Source organism: Rana temporaria, chromosome 1 (assembly GCF_905171775.1).
Source record: "Rana temporaria chromosome 1, aRanTem1.1, whole genome shotgun sequence".
Taxonomy (NCBI): domain Eukaryota; kingdom Metazoa; phylum Chordata; class Amphibia; order Anura; family Ranidae; genus Rana; species Rana temporaria.
In genome coordinates this window covers 393,208,132-393,225,186 of record NC_053489.1, presented here as the reverse complement: position 1 = coordinate 393,225,186, position 17,055 = coordinate 393,208,132, and the positions used below count along the sequence as shown (strand labels likewise).

At 40.1% G+C, this 17,055-nt stretch overlaps 1 protein-coding gene across 1 annotated transcript in view; it reads right to left on the bottom strand.

Annotated features, from left to right (window-relative positions):
* Positions 1-3,234: 3,234 nt before the first annotated feature.
* The window catches only part of SGTA (small glutamine rich tetratricopeptide repeat co-chaperone alpha), a 64,395-nt gene continuing 50,574 nt past the window's right edge, over positions 3,235-17,055 (bottom strand). Inside the window, 4 exon segments of the mRNA XM_040322643.1 lie at positions 3,235-4,229; positions 4,231-4,257; positions 4,259-4,292; positions 13,328-13,423. Of these exon segments, the coding sequence (XP_040178577.1) occupies positions 4,176-4,229; positions 4,231-4,257; positions 4,259-4,292; positions 13,328-13,423 (211 nt within the window). The 3' untranslated portion in view covers positions 3,235-4,175.

The following is a 17,055-nucleotide window of genomic DNA, read 5'->3' as shown; positions in this document are numbered from 1 at the left end:
ATCTGCTCCCCCCTGAAAGGTGCCAAAAGTGACACTGGAGGGGATGAACCGGGAGTTCAATTTTTGGGTGGAACTCTGCTTTAAAAAAGGCACTGACCATTACATTTCAATGTCCAGGGTTGTTTTTGAAGCGCCTTTTACAGCGCTCCAAACACGCTCCAAAAATGCTGCTTGCAAGACTTCTACCACCCCAGTGTGAAAGCACCCATTCAAAAGAATAGGAGGCAGGTTTCAGGCGCTATTTTTAGTACTAAAACACCTGAAAACTGCCCTAATGTGAAAAGGGGTCCAATCGTAAAACACTGGTCGTTTTCCATGTTTAGATGCCACTCACTGCCTTTTCTTTTTGCCCGTCAATGGTCATGGACAGGAATGCATATTAGCGTGTTGAATCAGAGGCCAAAAAAACATGCAGCCTAAATTAACCTTCATAAAATTGCAGTTTGTAAATTAAGGGATATTTTGGTTTAAAGAGATCATAATTTACAGGTAAAGCAATGTAGTGCTTGAAAGATATTAAACTTTTTAGCTGACCTAGACCACATTGGGTAATTGTACAACTACATAGCAAATAAGGATCAATGCAGATTAAATGTCATGAACTCAGTGGCTAACAGAAGTAACATATGTTGAATCAATAAGGAAGGTCTATAGACTTAACATCATGCAAAGGTAATCTGCTGTGATGTTTTTGTGTATTGAAAGAGGTATAAACTTTGAGAATTCTGTCTTTATACAAGGTATTAGCATAACCACATCTTAAATACAGTTCAATTGAAGGCAGATAGCTCACAAAAAGGATGTTGTGGAACTGAAGACAATTAAAATTAATAAGGTGCTAGAGACTCAGCAGTGTCAAAAAGTAACCAAACTGAATATATTCTCCTTTAAGGTTTGAGAGAAAGAATATGTTGCATAAATAATGAAATGGCCTTTATGGAAAATTTGGTGGAAATTTGTTAACTATGTCAACTGACCGTCCTGTTTCAGAAAAGGCTTGACAAGCGTGTGTGGACTATTGCAGGTCACTTGGGAAATTATGGCATCTTTCGCAAGATTAACCAGTTAAAATGCCCATCATTCTTTATTCCTTTTTTCACAAATGAAACTCTTTGCTTTTTGACTTAAATTCTTGTAAATAAAACCTCCATGGCCGTCAGAGGAAAACTGACCCCATACTGGATAAAATGATAATGTAAAATGGTGGAGTCAGATCCTAGCCGACTTCTAAGATTAGAGTACATCAATAAGTGGCACCATCCATCACTCTATAAAAAGGAGAGTGGCTTCCATACAAGAAAGCATGTCACTTCAGAAAAACAGGCACAGAAAAGCTAAATTGGATTTTGCCAAAATCCATGATAAGCCACACTCATTTTAGTAGAATGTCTTTTGAACAGATGAAAGGAGATTGAGCTTTTTGGAGAGTCACAGCTGTTCTGTGTTCACAGGAAAAAAAACAAAAACAAAAGCTTTTATAAGAAAGGAGCACTAAAGCTACTGTGAAGCATGGAAGCTGCTCCATTATAAAATGAAGATTATAAAAAGGAAGATGGTAATACCCAGTGTTATAAAAAACTTGTTGCAGAACATGGGTTCTCCAGCTGGCTAAACACCCCGAAGCATGCATCCAAGAGCACCCAGGATTTCTTGAAAAGCAAAGACTGGACTATTCTTAAGTGGTAGGGAATTATAAGCCCTTTATTCAGAGCTAAAGAAAGCTTTATCACAGTTCTTGCCTTAAAAGATTGTGCTGTGTATTGTCAAGTTAAGAGTACCAATATTAGGTCGATGCCATTTTTGTTTCATTAACATATATCCAGTAAAGTGAACAGCGTCAGATGATACACAGATTAAAACAAATCTCCCTACATACGTTTTACATACATATCTGCTGCTTTTATCTTAATGAATTCTTTAAAAAAATGCAGATTGTGTTAGATTTTCTCTTCCTGTTAAGCACTGGATGTCATGTCTGGGCATACAGCCGATTGGAGGAAAGGCACACACCCTCTCTCCACATAGGCAGAGACTTAGAGCTGTTCTGTGAATAGATCAGCTCTCTGCCAATCAAATTTTAGCAACCTCCCAACACAAATTCAGCCTGGTTTTATCTCAGTTGACAGAGAAGTTGTCAGACATTATCATGCAGATAACAGAAGAACAGAGCAGAAGGAAAAAGACACAGGACTTAGTGCTTTGACAAAAAATAAGAAAAAAACACTGCAGATTTATGTGCCCAGCTCAAAATGTCAATGAATCGGGTTTACATCCACTTTAAGCTTCAAACTGTAAAAGAGCTACAGTCCCACCAGCTCTACACTGGGTACTGCAATTATATTTTTTATGTCTCGGTTTCAATCGAGTGATGCACTGACAAGGGTAAACAAGTGAGAGAGGAAAAGCACTTCTTCCAGTTTTCTACATCTGGGTTTTAAAGGGTTACTAAACTCAGTAATAATAGTTCAACCCCCCCCCCCCCCTCGCAGCTTATAAATCATCTTTTTTTACATTAAAATACTGCACTATAAACCTTTTTGGCCGATGTGCATACCATAGTCATGTGAAACTGCAGTGCGAGTGTTCAGGTAGGAGGAGATATCCAACTACAGCCTGTGTACTCTGCTGTTATGGAGGCAAATCATCCATCAATCAAGATGCGACATCCTCACCCACTGTGTTATTTTTTAGCTACTGGGCATGGAGTAGGGAAGGACTGGGCTATCATTTAGGATCTGTAAACAAGCCCCAAATGTGTGATGTCAATACCATGTGATCGGAAAAGCCCAGCTCAACAAGAAAATGGCCTCCCCAGCAATAGAGATCAAACTGAGCATGTTCAGCCTTACTACTCTGAACATATTATCTTGACTTGCTGATAGAGACCCTGCAGGAGTGGGAGGATCTGTCCATATAGGTTAAAGAGCCTTTTTACACAATACAGAAGTATAACCCCAATAATTTCCACAGTGTGTATAACAAGCAAGATATTGTGCTAATACAGACAGATTTTACGGTTGTGGGTTTAGTAACCACTTTAACATGTTGTATTTCATCTATACCAAAACCAAAGTATCACAAATTCTGTGCCAAGTAACGTGTAATTTTCAGATATTTAAAAGCAAAACACATTCAAGATTGATAAAGTAGACATTTTTTCTAAACTGCATCGGCGTGGGGGGGACCACACACACCAGTGCCTAAAAAACATTGTATCGAAAAAGAAAACACGTGTTGCAGTCAGCCATATTTTATAACAACACTGTGGGCATGGATATGACAGTTGTCAGTTGCCCTTGCAGCTTACAATCTTATTTCCCGAGTAGTGTTTGAAGGGAGCAGACTCATTTGAATTGGCCCAGGTTAACATTGTTCGTGATCTCTATAAAACCATAATTATGTATTGTCCATATCAAGAATCTTAAAGTTCACCTGAAATAGTATTCTTGAACGATTCCACAATTTAAATGCACATACTTTCCAACATCTTCATAAGCACCGCTGGAACTCCTAAACTCAGGATTCAGTAAAAATCCCCAAACACTTTCTAGAAATGCCAAGAGCTGATCCATATATTTTTTAACCACCATCTGCATCTCCACAAAGTTTTGAAGCTTCTTGGGGTGCTCTTGCAGATGCTTGAAGTAATTGCAAAATCCCACATGACGACACCATTAAATTTTAGTCACAGAATCAATAAGTATGCATGGAATAATAAAAGGCTACTTCAACGTACCAACTAGTGAGATGCTGTGAAACAGAATCTGAAATTTCTGAGAGTACATAAACACAGATGAGTAAATGGTGCTAACCCAAGGGATGGCCACCTGTATAAATTATACACAAAGAAAGGTCAGGGGAGAAAAGGGAAACACCAATATACTATATGTATATTCTTCAGCAACAGCAGAAAAACCAAAATGCCCATACTGGTCAGTCCTTTGGGCTACCCTTGTGGTAATTGACACGTAATGGATCCTTCTAAATGTGGTTATGGAGAGTAAAACATGAGGTAATGTTTAAAAAACCATTTTTTTCCCATAAAAGTGTGTCAGTAGCCCACTGTCCCACACATATCTAAGAGGAAGACGGGCTGTGGTGTGTCACTCGGTACTTTCTGCCCCAACTTCCCTGAAAAAAAAAATTACAATCTCCCTCTGATATTCACGCGCAGCTCATTGATGTTGCTCTTCATTGCTTGTACTTGGAGTTCGGCTTCTTATCTGACTCCCGTAACTGTTCTATCAATTCTGGGTTTTTGTTGTTGCATTTGTTGAGCGAACTGCTGTCCTCTAAAACAAAAAATGCACAATTTAAAAACAATCACTATAATCAATTTCTGGAAAACCACCTTACACTTTAAAGTAAAGTTCAGAATCAAAAGTTTGTTAGTTTTGTATAGCAGTGGGAAGGGGGTTAGAACTACTGCTTGCCTGTGACTCCACTGGGGACATTTACACTCATTTATTCTGACGATAGGAAGGCAGCACAAAGGATGACAAATGTATCTAAATCAGGACAGACACAGAACCAATAATACATTTTTACTAAAAGAAGAGAAAGGTTTGAATCTCTGCAAGGTTTTTATTGTGGTCTTTGGATTTGTGTCTCATTTCTTGAGTAGGTGGTAGGGAAATCTAATAAATGGTGAAACAGTGCAGCGCAAACAAAATAAAAGGCAATAACAGTAAGAATAATAATATCACAAGTCCATAAGTGATCATAGAAAGTGAAATAAAAAATATTAATAATCAAGAGTCCAATTGGTGATTGTGTGAAAAAGAAATCCAGATGAATTTCATAAAACGGTGCAGATTCCAATCAAGTGACCAAAGAAAGATCCTCCACCAAGAAAAAACAGATGGCCTCTCACCTCAATCAAGAATCCTGAATCTGGCAGACAGCAGATCAATAGACCGCTCCGGATGTCAATCACAGGCTCAGAAAGATATCAGCAAATGTGGACATATAAGAAAAAAGGGAGAGATCTAATGCTCTCAGTAGCAACAAAGGGGTGTTTATTAAAAAGCAATAAAAATACACTGACATGGTGTGGCACTCAGAACCGAGTGCAGGTACACAGGCAAGTAACGCCAACAAGCGTGTGCAGCATACGATAGAAGCGGTGATCGCGGGTGACGTCAGCACGCAACTCCTCCCCCTTGTACGTTACGTCCCATGGGCGGGACTTCATCAGCGTCGGGTATGGAGATAGTGAAGGCGTCCCGCAATTGAGCATATATACCATGCTGGGGCATCGTTATGGCAACCACCATAAACAAATCAATCAAGTAACGGCCCGCATGGTATGCTCATAATAGCTAGAGCACAAAGCCACAAAGGGCCAGGCTCAGTACCAATTCAATAAATCAAGGATAAACACGCCCAACAATCTGGCCGTATATACTTTTATATGTATTTCTTATATGTATTTAATATATATTGAAGTTGTTGTATTTATAATTTTATGAAGGGGTGATCGCAGCTGACGTCTTTTTTCCTATATGCTTCAGGTTTATGTGGCATATTTGGATATCTGACCTTTTTATCAATTTTTATTTTGAGGTTGATCACACTATTGGCATGTTAAATGCAGTTTTGTGCATCATGGAGAATCTCTCTCCTTTTCCTTTATTTTTTATATTTTTGTCATATATAATATTTTTAATATTAATTAATTAAATCAATATATTTACAAGGTCCTTCACGTCCGGCCAGTGGCCAGATTGTTGGACGTGTTTATCCTTGATACGTAACGTACGAGGGGGAGGAGTTATTTGCTGACGTCACCCGCGATCACCGCTTCTATAGTATGCTGCACACGCTTGTTAGCGTTACTTGCCTGTGTACCTGCACTCGGTTCTGAGTGCCACACCATGTCAGTGTTTTTTTTATTGCTTTTTAATAAACACCCCTTTGTTGCTACTGAGAGCATTAGATCTCTCCCTTTTTTATTATATGTCCACATTTGCTGATATCTTTCTGAGCCTGTGATTGACATCCGGAGCCGTCTATTGATCTGCTGTCTGCCAGATTCAGGATTCTTGATTGTATACCACGCTATACGACTCCTTGAGGGTCGAATGATTGAGGTGAGAGGCCATCTGTTTTTTTCTTGGTGGAGGATCTTTCTTTGGTCACTTGATTGGAATCTGCACCGTTTTATGAAATTCATCTGGATTTCTTTTTCACACAATCACCGATTGGACTCTTGATTATTAATATTTTTAATATGTTTTATTTCACTTTCTATGATCACTTATGGACTTGTGACATTATTATTCTTACGGTTATTGCCTTATATTTTGTTTGCGCTGCACTGTTTCACAATTTATGCTATTTTTGGGATTTTTTATTTGAATTTATTCTTTAGTGCTGGCTAGCATATTTTATTTTTTTATTTATTTATTTTCCAGCGCTGATTAGCTTATTTTATATTGGTAGGGAAATCTAGCCAATGGGGGATTTTATGGGCAGTAACTATAAATTATTTTAGTGACATAGGAAGTGTTATCTTTGGGGTTGTACTGCTACTTACAGGAAAATTGACGCTGGCAAACCAAAAAAATAGATGTAGGCCAACCCACCTGCTATGAGCAGATCTGTAGAAAAACAGTACTGAGAAAAATTAGTTGGACATGTGTCCCTCAATGAATTCCAAGTCCTGTTTTATTTCTTGTACATTGGGAGGGACAAATATGTCTTTAACCTTCGAGAAGTGCAAAAGCAGTTCAACTGAGGGGTGTGCAACGCAGCAAATAAATGCACAACAGGCTCAAGACAACAGAAACCTGTAGGCTGCCTGCAGCTCAAAGAGCCATCTGAAAGACCATACGCCTGATGCTGGCATTCAGATGAGGCTGCAATATCCACCTGGTAGAAATTAGAGAACGTTGTCAACAGAAAACCAGTTGGCAGCTTTGCAAACAAAATACAAAAAGGAAGTGCTTTTTTTTTCTGCAACAACATATGCAGGCGAAACTTGAAAAATTTGAATATTGTGCAAAAGTTCATTTCACTAATGCAACTTAAAAGGTGAAACTAACATATGAGATAGTTTTTGTCATAATTGTGATGATTATGACCTACAGCTCACGAAAACCTCAAATACACAATCTCAGAAAATTACACGCAATCAATAAAACAAGGATTGTACACAGAACAATATCGGACCTCTGAAATGTATAATTATGCATATGTACTCAGTACTTGGTTTGGGCCCCTTTTGCAGCAATTACTGCCTCAATGCGGCGTGGCACGGAAGCTATCAGCCTGTGGCACTGTTGAGGTGTTATAGAAGACCAGGATGCTTCAATAGCGGCCTTTAGCTTTTCTGCATTGTTTGGTCTCATGTCTCATCTCTCTCTTGGCAATGCCCCATAGATTCTCTATGGGGTTCAGGTCAGGAGAGTTTGCTGGCCAATCAAGCACAGTAATCCCACGGTCATTGAACCAGGTTTTGGTGCTTTTGGCAGTGTGGGCAGTTGCCAAGTCCTGCTGGAAAATTAAGTCAGCATCCCCATAGAGCTAGTCTGCGGAAGGAAGCATGAAGTGCTCTAAAATCTCCTGGTAGACAGCTGCGTTGATCCTGGACTTAATGAAGTACAGTGGCCCAACACCAGCAGATGACATGGCTGTCCAAATCAACAGACTGTGGAAACTTCACACTGGACGTTAACTATCTTGCAGTGTGTGCCTCTCCATTCTTCCTCCATACTCTGGGTCCTTGGTTTCCAAATGAGATGCAAACTTTGCTCTCATCAGAAAAGAGGACATTGGACCACTGAGCAACAGACCAGGTCTGTTTTTCTTTAGTGCAGGTAAGACGCTGACGTTGTTTGTTGTTCAGGATGGCTTGACAAGAGGAATACGACATTTGAGGCCCATGCCCAGGATCTGTCTGTGTGTGGTGGCTCTAAATACACCGACTCCAGCCTCAGTCCACTCCTTGTGAAAGTCCAAACACTTTTGAATGGCCTTTTCCTGACAATCCTCTCCAGGCTGCGGTCATCCCTGCTGCTTGTGCACATTTTTCTTCCACACTTTTCCCTTCCACATGACTTTCTATTAATGTGCTTTGATACAGCACTTTGGCAACATCAAACTTCATTTGCAATTACCTTTTAAAGCTTCCCCTCCTTATGGAGGGTGTCAATGATGGTTTTCTGCACAACTGTCAGGTCAGCAGTCTTTCCCATGATGGTGATTCCTACTGAACCAGTGAGAACATTTAAAGGCTCAGGAACCCTTTGCAGGTGTTATGGCTAAATTAGCCGATTAGAGTGGGACACTGAGCCTAGAATAATGCACCGTTTCACAATATTCAAATTTTCTGAGATTGTGGATTTGGGGTTTTCATGAGCTGTAAGCCATAATCACAATTATGACAAATCACGGCTTGAACCATCTTGCTTTGCATGTAATGAGTCTATCTAATATATTAGGTTTCACCTTTTAAGTTGCATTAGTGAAATAAATGAACTTTTGCATGATATTCTAATTTATTGAGTATCACCTGTACACAAAAAGGGATCGCAATGCTTTTGATATAATTGACCTAAATATAATCGTATGGCCACATTGGGTCAATGTTATCATGAGCAGCTTACCCATTAGTGTATGAGCAGCTGCAGGGAAGAATCAACTGCGGCTAATTGGTCCAGGAATGACGGCTTACTTCTTGGCTCGGTGAACCCAAGCATGGACCGAACCCAAGTTCATCACTACTCACAAGTAATAAAGCAAATTTTCAAGTGTCTGTGTTGCTTCCCTTAGATTAGAAACCCCAGAAGTCCAGCACTTACTGCCCGCCATGGTTTCCAATATATGCAACTTTAGGGTAGGGAAATGGTCAACTCTCTGGTCGAGATGGAGGAGCTGAGGCTTCCTGTGCATTCCCTGCTTCAGCCATCCTCTAGAACACCAGTGCACAGGGAGAGATGTGTCGGTGACATGGTGATGTCATGATGCTGTACACACATGCCACATTAAAGAGCACCCAGGAGGAGCAGAGGCGGCCACTGATGTGTGTGGTAGGACCATGCTTACCATTACCACCTTGCCACTCTTACCATGCCGAGTAGGAGATAACTGGACAGATTGAGGTAGAGTACAAGAGGATGGGAGAGTTTTGCTTATGTCAGAGTAGTGAATTGCTTTGTATCTTATTAGTATTTTTAATTGAATTTGCTGGGTAATTGGAAGCCTGTGGAGGGATTGGCAGAAGGGATGGCAGACACTGAACGGTTGGCAAGATTAAGGACTCTGGAAGCAGCATTCATGATAGACAGAAGAGGGGATAGCCTACAGAGAGGTAGGTCTATGAGAAGGGCTTTGCAATAGTCAAGGCGAGAGATAACAGGGGAGTGAATAGTGTTTTTTTTTTAAAAAATGGGTGAATTTTGGCTTTTGGGTCAAAAGGACAGGTTCAGAGTCTAAGATTACACCTAGTACCCTAGCATGAGGGTAGGGACTGATAGCTGCATTATTGACCTTTATGAAAAAATCAGGGAGGACGGCACAAGCGCTGGGAGAATAGTACAAGTTTGGCTTCAGAAAGATCTAGAAGATATAGGTAGAGGGCGCTAGACCACTTCAGTGATATAATTGATTAATATTAAGTGAAGTGATCCTGTAAAAAATATATAGCACTATATATAAATGCAAAATATAAAACTAAATAATCCAATTGATTAACAAAACATCATAAGTGTCTTTGTGTCATAAGTCCATGACATCAAGTCCCAATATTGTGTTAAACAGTGTGTCACACATAAGTAAAACAATTCTTCTTAGTTGGTTTTATCTTGCTTTAAGTGAGAAAAGGAAAATGCCACCACCACATTCCAGTCTTCTTTAACACCCAATAACTGTGCTGATGCAAAAGGATGCGCTTACCGGAAAGAATGGACTACTTTACTTAAAAAGTTAGTCAAATGAGCCTATGCAGGATTGTGCCTGCATACAAGTCGGACAGGAAAAAAGATCTTAGCCTCATCACCAGGGATTCCAGTTAGGATATGCAAAAAAAGGGCAATGGAGATGCCAATAGTGTAATACTGATATGGTAAAAATGTATTTATAAAGCATGGTAGAAAAAACAAACAGCCGAATTGGCCTCTTATAAAGTAAGAGGCCAATTCGGCTGTTTGTTTTTTCTACCATGCTTTTATAAATAAATTTTACCATCAGCACAGTTATTGGGTGTTAAAGAAGACTGGAATGTGGTGGTGGCATTTTCCTTTTCTCACTTAAAGCAAGATAAAACCAACTAAGAAGAATTGTTTTACCTATGTGTGACACACTGTTTAACACAATATTGGGACTTGATGTCATGGACTTATGACACAGAGACACTTATGATGTTTTGTTAATCAATTGGATTATTTAGTTTTATATTTTGCATTTATATATAGTGCTATATATTTTTTTACAGGATCACTTCACTTAATATTAATCAATTATATCAGTGAGTGGTCTAGCGCCCTCTACCTATATCTTCTATTCATTACAATCAGTATTGTTTATGAGGTGCAGCTTTTGTATTAAGTAGTTTATTTTATTTAAATGTATTTATTTATTTATTTATTGTTTTATTGTTTTATTGTTTGGCGCTGAATTTCACTTTTTCCCATTCAGAAAGATCTAGTTTGAGGAAGAGTTGCAACATCCATGTTCATATTTAAGTTAGAAAGTTAGTAAAGAGGAGACTGAAAGAGCAAGGGGAGAAGTAGAGAACGAGATTTGGGTTATCAAGTGATTAAGATGATGAGGTATAGAGAATAGAAGGGGTACAAAAACAGAGCCTTGGAGGGCCCCATCAGAAAGAGGAAGTGGAGTGTAACAGCAAAGGAATGCTGTGACAGACGGGAGGAGAAGCAGGAAAGAGCAGAATCTTGCAAGCCAAGGGAGTGGAGTTTGAGGAGCAGGTGGTCAACAGCATCGAAGGCCACAGAAAGGTCTAGTAGTAAGAGTATGGAGTTGTGGCCATTGGTTTTAGCAGTTAGTAAAACAGTGAGTTTTAGTAGGACAGTTTCTGTAAAGACTGTAAAGGTGTCAAGAAGGTCGTTTGCAGTGAGGCAGGAGCTCAGACAAATTGTAAACCAAGTGTTCCAATGCCATGTACACAGATCGGAAAATTGTGGCTCAAACTTGTGTTGCATACACACGGTCAGACCAAATTCCGACCGTCAAGAACGCGGTGATGTACAACACTACGACGAGCCGAGAAAAATTAAGTTTAATGCTTCCGAGCATACGTAGCATTTTTCTCCGTCAGAATTGCATACAGACGATCGGAATTTTCGACAAGAACCTTTCCCGTTGGAAAATTTGAGAACCAGCTCTCAAATTTTTCTTGGCGGAAAGCGACAGAAAAATTCAGTTGGAGCCTACACAGTTGGAATTTTCCGACCAAAAGCTCACATTGGACTTCTCTTGTCAGAATTTTCGATCGTGTATACGTGCCATTAAAGTTTAAAAAGGAGGTTGTGCAGGTTGCTGAGGTCCAATAGTGGCTGTATGGGGTGGGGTGATCTGTGCATGCTTTAGAGGGGAGGGGAAGGTGCCAGTAGAGAGGGAGCGACAAGAACACTCTGAAACTGGTGAGCTTGTGATCAGACTGTGGAAAGGGGGTGTTGGTGAGGTTACCAGGAATGCAGAGATGAGCGAATACAAGGTCAAGGGTGTTACCATAGCAGTGAGTGGAAGTGTGTGTCCATTGTGTTGGGTCAAAAGAGGAGTTTAAGTTGAGATGTAACATTATCAGGGATGTTAAAGTCACCAAGAATGATAGCGGGTATTTCAGAGGAGAGAAAGTAGGGTAACCAGGCAGAGAAGTTGGGGGAAAAAAAAGTGTGATATTGGTCTAAGAGTATTTCAGGTTTCAAATGTTGTCCACTTTCGTAGTAGTGCTGCAAGCAACTCTGGAGCAGTTAGTACAGTGTAAGCCGACGGCTCCTGGTACAGCTCCCCCTCCTCCCTCAAGACTTGCGATTGCAAGACAGGAAGCCAACGTAAGGTTTAGCATAAGAGGTAAGGTTTAGCATAAGAGGCAAGGTCTCAGGTATTCACATAAATCAGACAGCTGTTAACTTAGGAGGATCAGATGGCTGGAAGTAACCGCAGCATTGTATGCAGGAAATGCAAATTTCTTGCAGCTCCTTTCAAGCTGGAACAGCGGGGTGATGCTTCCTCAGCGGTGTATGGCAGGAAGTTCAGCCTGGAATGCAGGCACTCCACACTTCACAGAGCAGATGACAGCAGCGGTTAGGCTTTTTAAAAGAGTTTTAGAACCGTATTAAAAGCATTTTAAAGCTACAGGTGGTTGTGTTTAGCCAATAGAATACACTAGGTGGAGGCGAGGGAGAGGAAATTAGGGGTGGAGAGCTGCTGTTTGATTAGAAAACAAGCTACAAAATGCTTGTAAGACACTCAAGTCAGGTGTTTCCATTGAAGCCTAGAGGGTCAAAAACGCTTGTAATCTGCCAAAAAAGAAGCTCATGTACTTTGAGTGACAGGCATTTTTGCTTCAGGCAGCAGAATGTATGTATGTGTATGTGTATGTGTATGTGTATGTGTATGTGTATGTGTATGTGTATGTATATATATATATATATATATATATATATATATATATATATATATATATATATATATATATATATATATATATATATATATATATATTACACAGGGGCCATTGAAATAAATTTGGCTTGTTGAATGTTTTAGAGCTACAAGGCTCAAGCAGAAAATTGCTCAGGCAAGAACGGGGCCTTGGTCTGACAGTGTTAACCCCTACTGTGGTGCTAAATGAAAGAAATAGGGGCATTGTACACACAACTTGGGGTAGCACCTGATGTTAAGCCTGACGACTACACTTACTCTTTAGGAGACAAGGCAAGCTCTGGGGCAATGCCAGAGGCCCTGTACCTGGAAAAATCTTGATTTAGGAAAAACAAAAATTTCAGTATAGGAAAAAAATGGTGCTAGCAAAAATATGTTAGTCTTTTACATGAAAAATACATTTATCCTCCTAGGACATTGTAAATAAAAATAAAAAAAATGGCATGCCGATAGTAGGAAGGGTTATCCTGTCTTGGCCTACAATTTTGTCCAATACTTTGGTAGCATAATTATGTAAAAATCTCTTGTTGAGCCTTGAGAAAATGCAGTTTTCGGCCTCCACTGTGGGATGCCAACGAGAAAGGATCTTTGAGACCTATATTAGGCCTTCCTCAACTTAGGAGAGTTGTTTACTCATTCTGCTCTTTTATTAAAACAAATATAAAAGTAAAAAAGTTAATAAAAATCAAATAGTACATACGCTTGTATAAGACTTGCTAGATCTGTTGGAGGAGGGTTTCCAGTTGCAGCTGCACTTGCCATAGGGTTGCCAGGGCTAGAAATCATTCCAGACATTCTAAGGAGAAAAACGTGACAGCTGAATTAATATTCCTTGATACGCAAAAGTAGGTTTGATAAACAATGTTATTTTTCAATAAAAAAAATAAAAATATCAAATGACACTTTACAATAGAACCACGATTGCAAATATTTATTTCTTAGTGTTCCAGACAGGAAATCTATTGTGAAGCAAAAATATGTGTGTGAAAAAACATCAGACACGACTAGACAGAAATGACCAAACTTGATGGTTGCATTCTAGTTTTACAAAACGGAGTGAAGGATAGAAATTTGAGGAGCAGATACTGACAATGTGGCACAGAATGCTGGGTTGTCATCCCAACCCTTGATTCAATACCTAGTAATTCACTAACCTGGAACAAGCTGGCAGTCAGCGATACTTGTAAACATTGAACCACCGTCTAATTTGTTTCAGTTCAGGGAGTGCAGTGACGGATAACAAATCTGCTTTAAAAAATATAACTAGCAGATCTGTAGACTTCAAATAAGATTTGTCAGCCACCCATGTTGTCAGTTCTTTAGAATATTTTTAATATAAATTAGTCAGCCTTGTTTAAAATTTAAGTTGGCAAGAAGAGGACAAAGGCACATGAATAGGAAAAAAGTGTTGCCAGCAAGATATTATTTTTATTAAAGGGGTTGTAAAGACAAAAATATTTTCCTCTTAAATTAAAGTCTGACAGTAGCTGATAAAGTAAAAAGTAATGTTTTGCATTATAACTAGTTATAGCCTGTTGAAATCGAGCTGTTTTATTCACCTCCAGCACTCCTGAATCGTTATTCTCACTGACTTCCTGGTTTGCGGTGCGCATTCATTCTTGCTACATCACGGCCTAATGGGAACTACAGTTCCCATTAGGCTTAGCCTCAATGCCTGTAAGGGATAAGAGAGCATCTTCACGCAGGGCTGTAGTCATAGGGAGGGGGTGAGCACATTCTGCTTTCCACCATGCAAAACGGCTCAGATGCTGGTGGAAAGCAAGAAGAGGAGAGACAGGAAATGGCATTTTCAAACCTGGATTACTGTATTTTGGAGGTCAAAAGGAAAAACGAGGAAAGTGATATTTAAATGCTCTTGCTTACAGCAATCAATTGATCTAATAAAAAATGAACCTTTAGTGTTCCTTTAAGGTCATACCTGTGTCTCATTGTATTGCATTTTAACCACTTTTGCTCTAGAAAGTTTTTTTTTTTTTTTTGCACACAAAATCTCCAATTGTGGCTATAAAATTACGTAAAAACCCGCAAAACATTATTTTCTAAAACCATGAGACCTTGCAGAACAAGATAGCAGTTGCAATTTATGTTGCATGATATTTCTGCAACCGTTTATCAAACATCATTCTGTATTTACAGTAAAATATAAAAATTTTAGTGTACACAAACACAAATATAAATACCCAATTCTTTGGTAAAATATAAATGAATTCAAGAGTAAACAAGTTAAAAAATTGCATATGCCCCAGATATCGCAAAAAACAATTGTATCCACAAATCTCCATAGGCAATGCTTTAACCAGTTCCCGACCCCCGCATGTACATATACGTCCACAATATGGCACGTACAGGCACATGGGCGTACAGGTACGTCCTCGCCTATTAGCGGGTGGGGGGTCCGATCGGGACCCCCCCCGCTACATGCGGAGGTCGGGTCCGCTCGGGGAGCGATCCGGGACCACGGCGCGGCTATTTGTTTATAGCCGCTCCGTCGCGATCGCTCCCCGGAGCTGAAGAACGGGGAGAGCCGTGTGTAAACACGGCTTCCCCGTGCTTCACTGTGTCGGCGCATCGATCGCGTCATTCCCTTTATAGGGAAGACACGATCGATGACGTCATTCCTACAGCCACACCCCCCAACAGTTGTAAACACATACTAGGTGCACCCTAACTCCTACAGCGCCCCCTGTGGTTAACTCCCAAACTGCAACTGTCATTTTCACAATAAAGAATGCAATTTAAATGCATTTTTTGCTGTGAAAATGACAATGGTCCCAAAAATGTGTCAAAATTGTCCGAAGTGTCCGCCATAATGTCGCAGTCACGAAAAAAATCGCTGATCGCCGCCATTAGTAGTAAAAAAAAATAAAAATGCAATAAAACTATCCCCTATTTTGTAAACGCTATAAATTTTGCGCAAACCAATCGATAAACGCTTATTGCGATTTTTTTTTACTAAAAATAGGTAGAAGAATACGTATCGGCCTAAACTGAGGAAAAAAAATGTTTTTATATATGTTTTTGGGGGATATTTATTACAGCAAAAAGTAAAAAATATTGAATTTTTTTCAAAATTGTCGCTCTATTTTTGTTTATAGCGCAAAAAATAAAAACCGCAGAGGTGATCAAATACCACCAAAAGAAAGCTCTATTTGTGGGGAAAAAAGGACGCCAATTTTGTTTGGGAGCCACGTCGCACGACCGCGCAATTGTCTGTTAAAGCGACACAGTCCCGAACTGTAAAAACCCCTTGGGTCTTTAGGCAGCAATATGGTCCGGGGCTTAAGTGGTTAAACAGACTTTACCACTCATCAGTTTAGAGTTAACCATGAACTCTGATGCTATAATTATTGCTCTCACTCCAATGTATGCAGTGGTACCTCATATGTTTTGCTTATGTGGTTTATACGCGTGTGCACCCTGGGCGCACATTTCCATATGTGGGTGTGTGCAGGGCAATGAGGATACACGCAGATATACTGCGGCAGAATGGCTCTCCTGGGCAAAATCCAGCGTATATATTTTTTTAATTTATTATACACAGACACACAAAAAATAGGATTTTTTTGTATTCACTGTAAAACCGTAAAACCCTTTTCTCCGACATCCATGGATGGACACAGCTCCTTAAATCTTGACAAGTGGGTTATGTTCCTGTTCACAGGAGAGGACTAGGCAGAAACATGTTAAAGTAACATGTATTTAATTATCTAACAGAGTTGAACAGCCCTGCCCAGGGGGCGGTCCCTCCAGACATAACCCTCCTCCCTGCAGTATGCAGCCTCAGTTCGTAACAAGAAATACAAACCTAAAAAAGGAGGGGTGGGTGCTATGTCCGTCCATGGACGTTTGAGAAAAGGATTGAACGGTGAGTACAAAAAATCCTATTTTCTCTTATTGTCCATGGACGGGCACAGCTCCTTAAATCTTGACAAGTGGGACGTCACCAAGCAGTGTCAAAAACGAGGGGTGGGAACAGTATCAGTAAAACAATTTTAACTTCACCCCAAAACAAGCAGAGCTCCTCAACAGAGGACGTGCAACAGTAAACAGCCGCCTACAATACCTAGAGGCCTAAAGAAGCATCAGAAGATGCACTCACCGCAACCATGTAAAATCTGGAAAAAGTGTGAACGGACGACCAAGTTGCCGCCCTGCACACCTGTGAGACAGACGCATAATGTCGGAAAACCCAGGAAGCACCAATTGCCCTGGTCGAAAGTGCCGTGACCGGAAAAGGGGCGGGCGCCCGCCCCCTAAGAGCATAGGTCTGTATGACAGCCTGCCTAATCCACCAAAAAACGGTGGTCGATGAGACCGCCAGGCCCTTTTGTGGACCAGACACCAAAAAAAGCATCAGATCTCCGAAACTGAGCCGTAGCAGGCAGGTACACCCGCAAAGCGCGTACC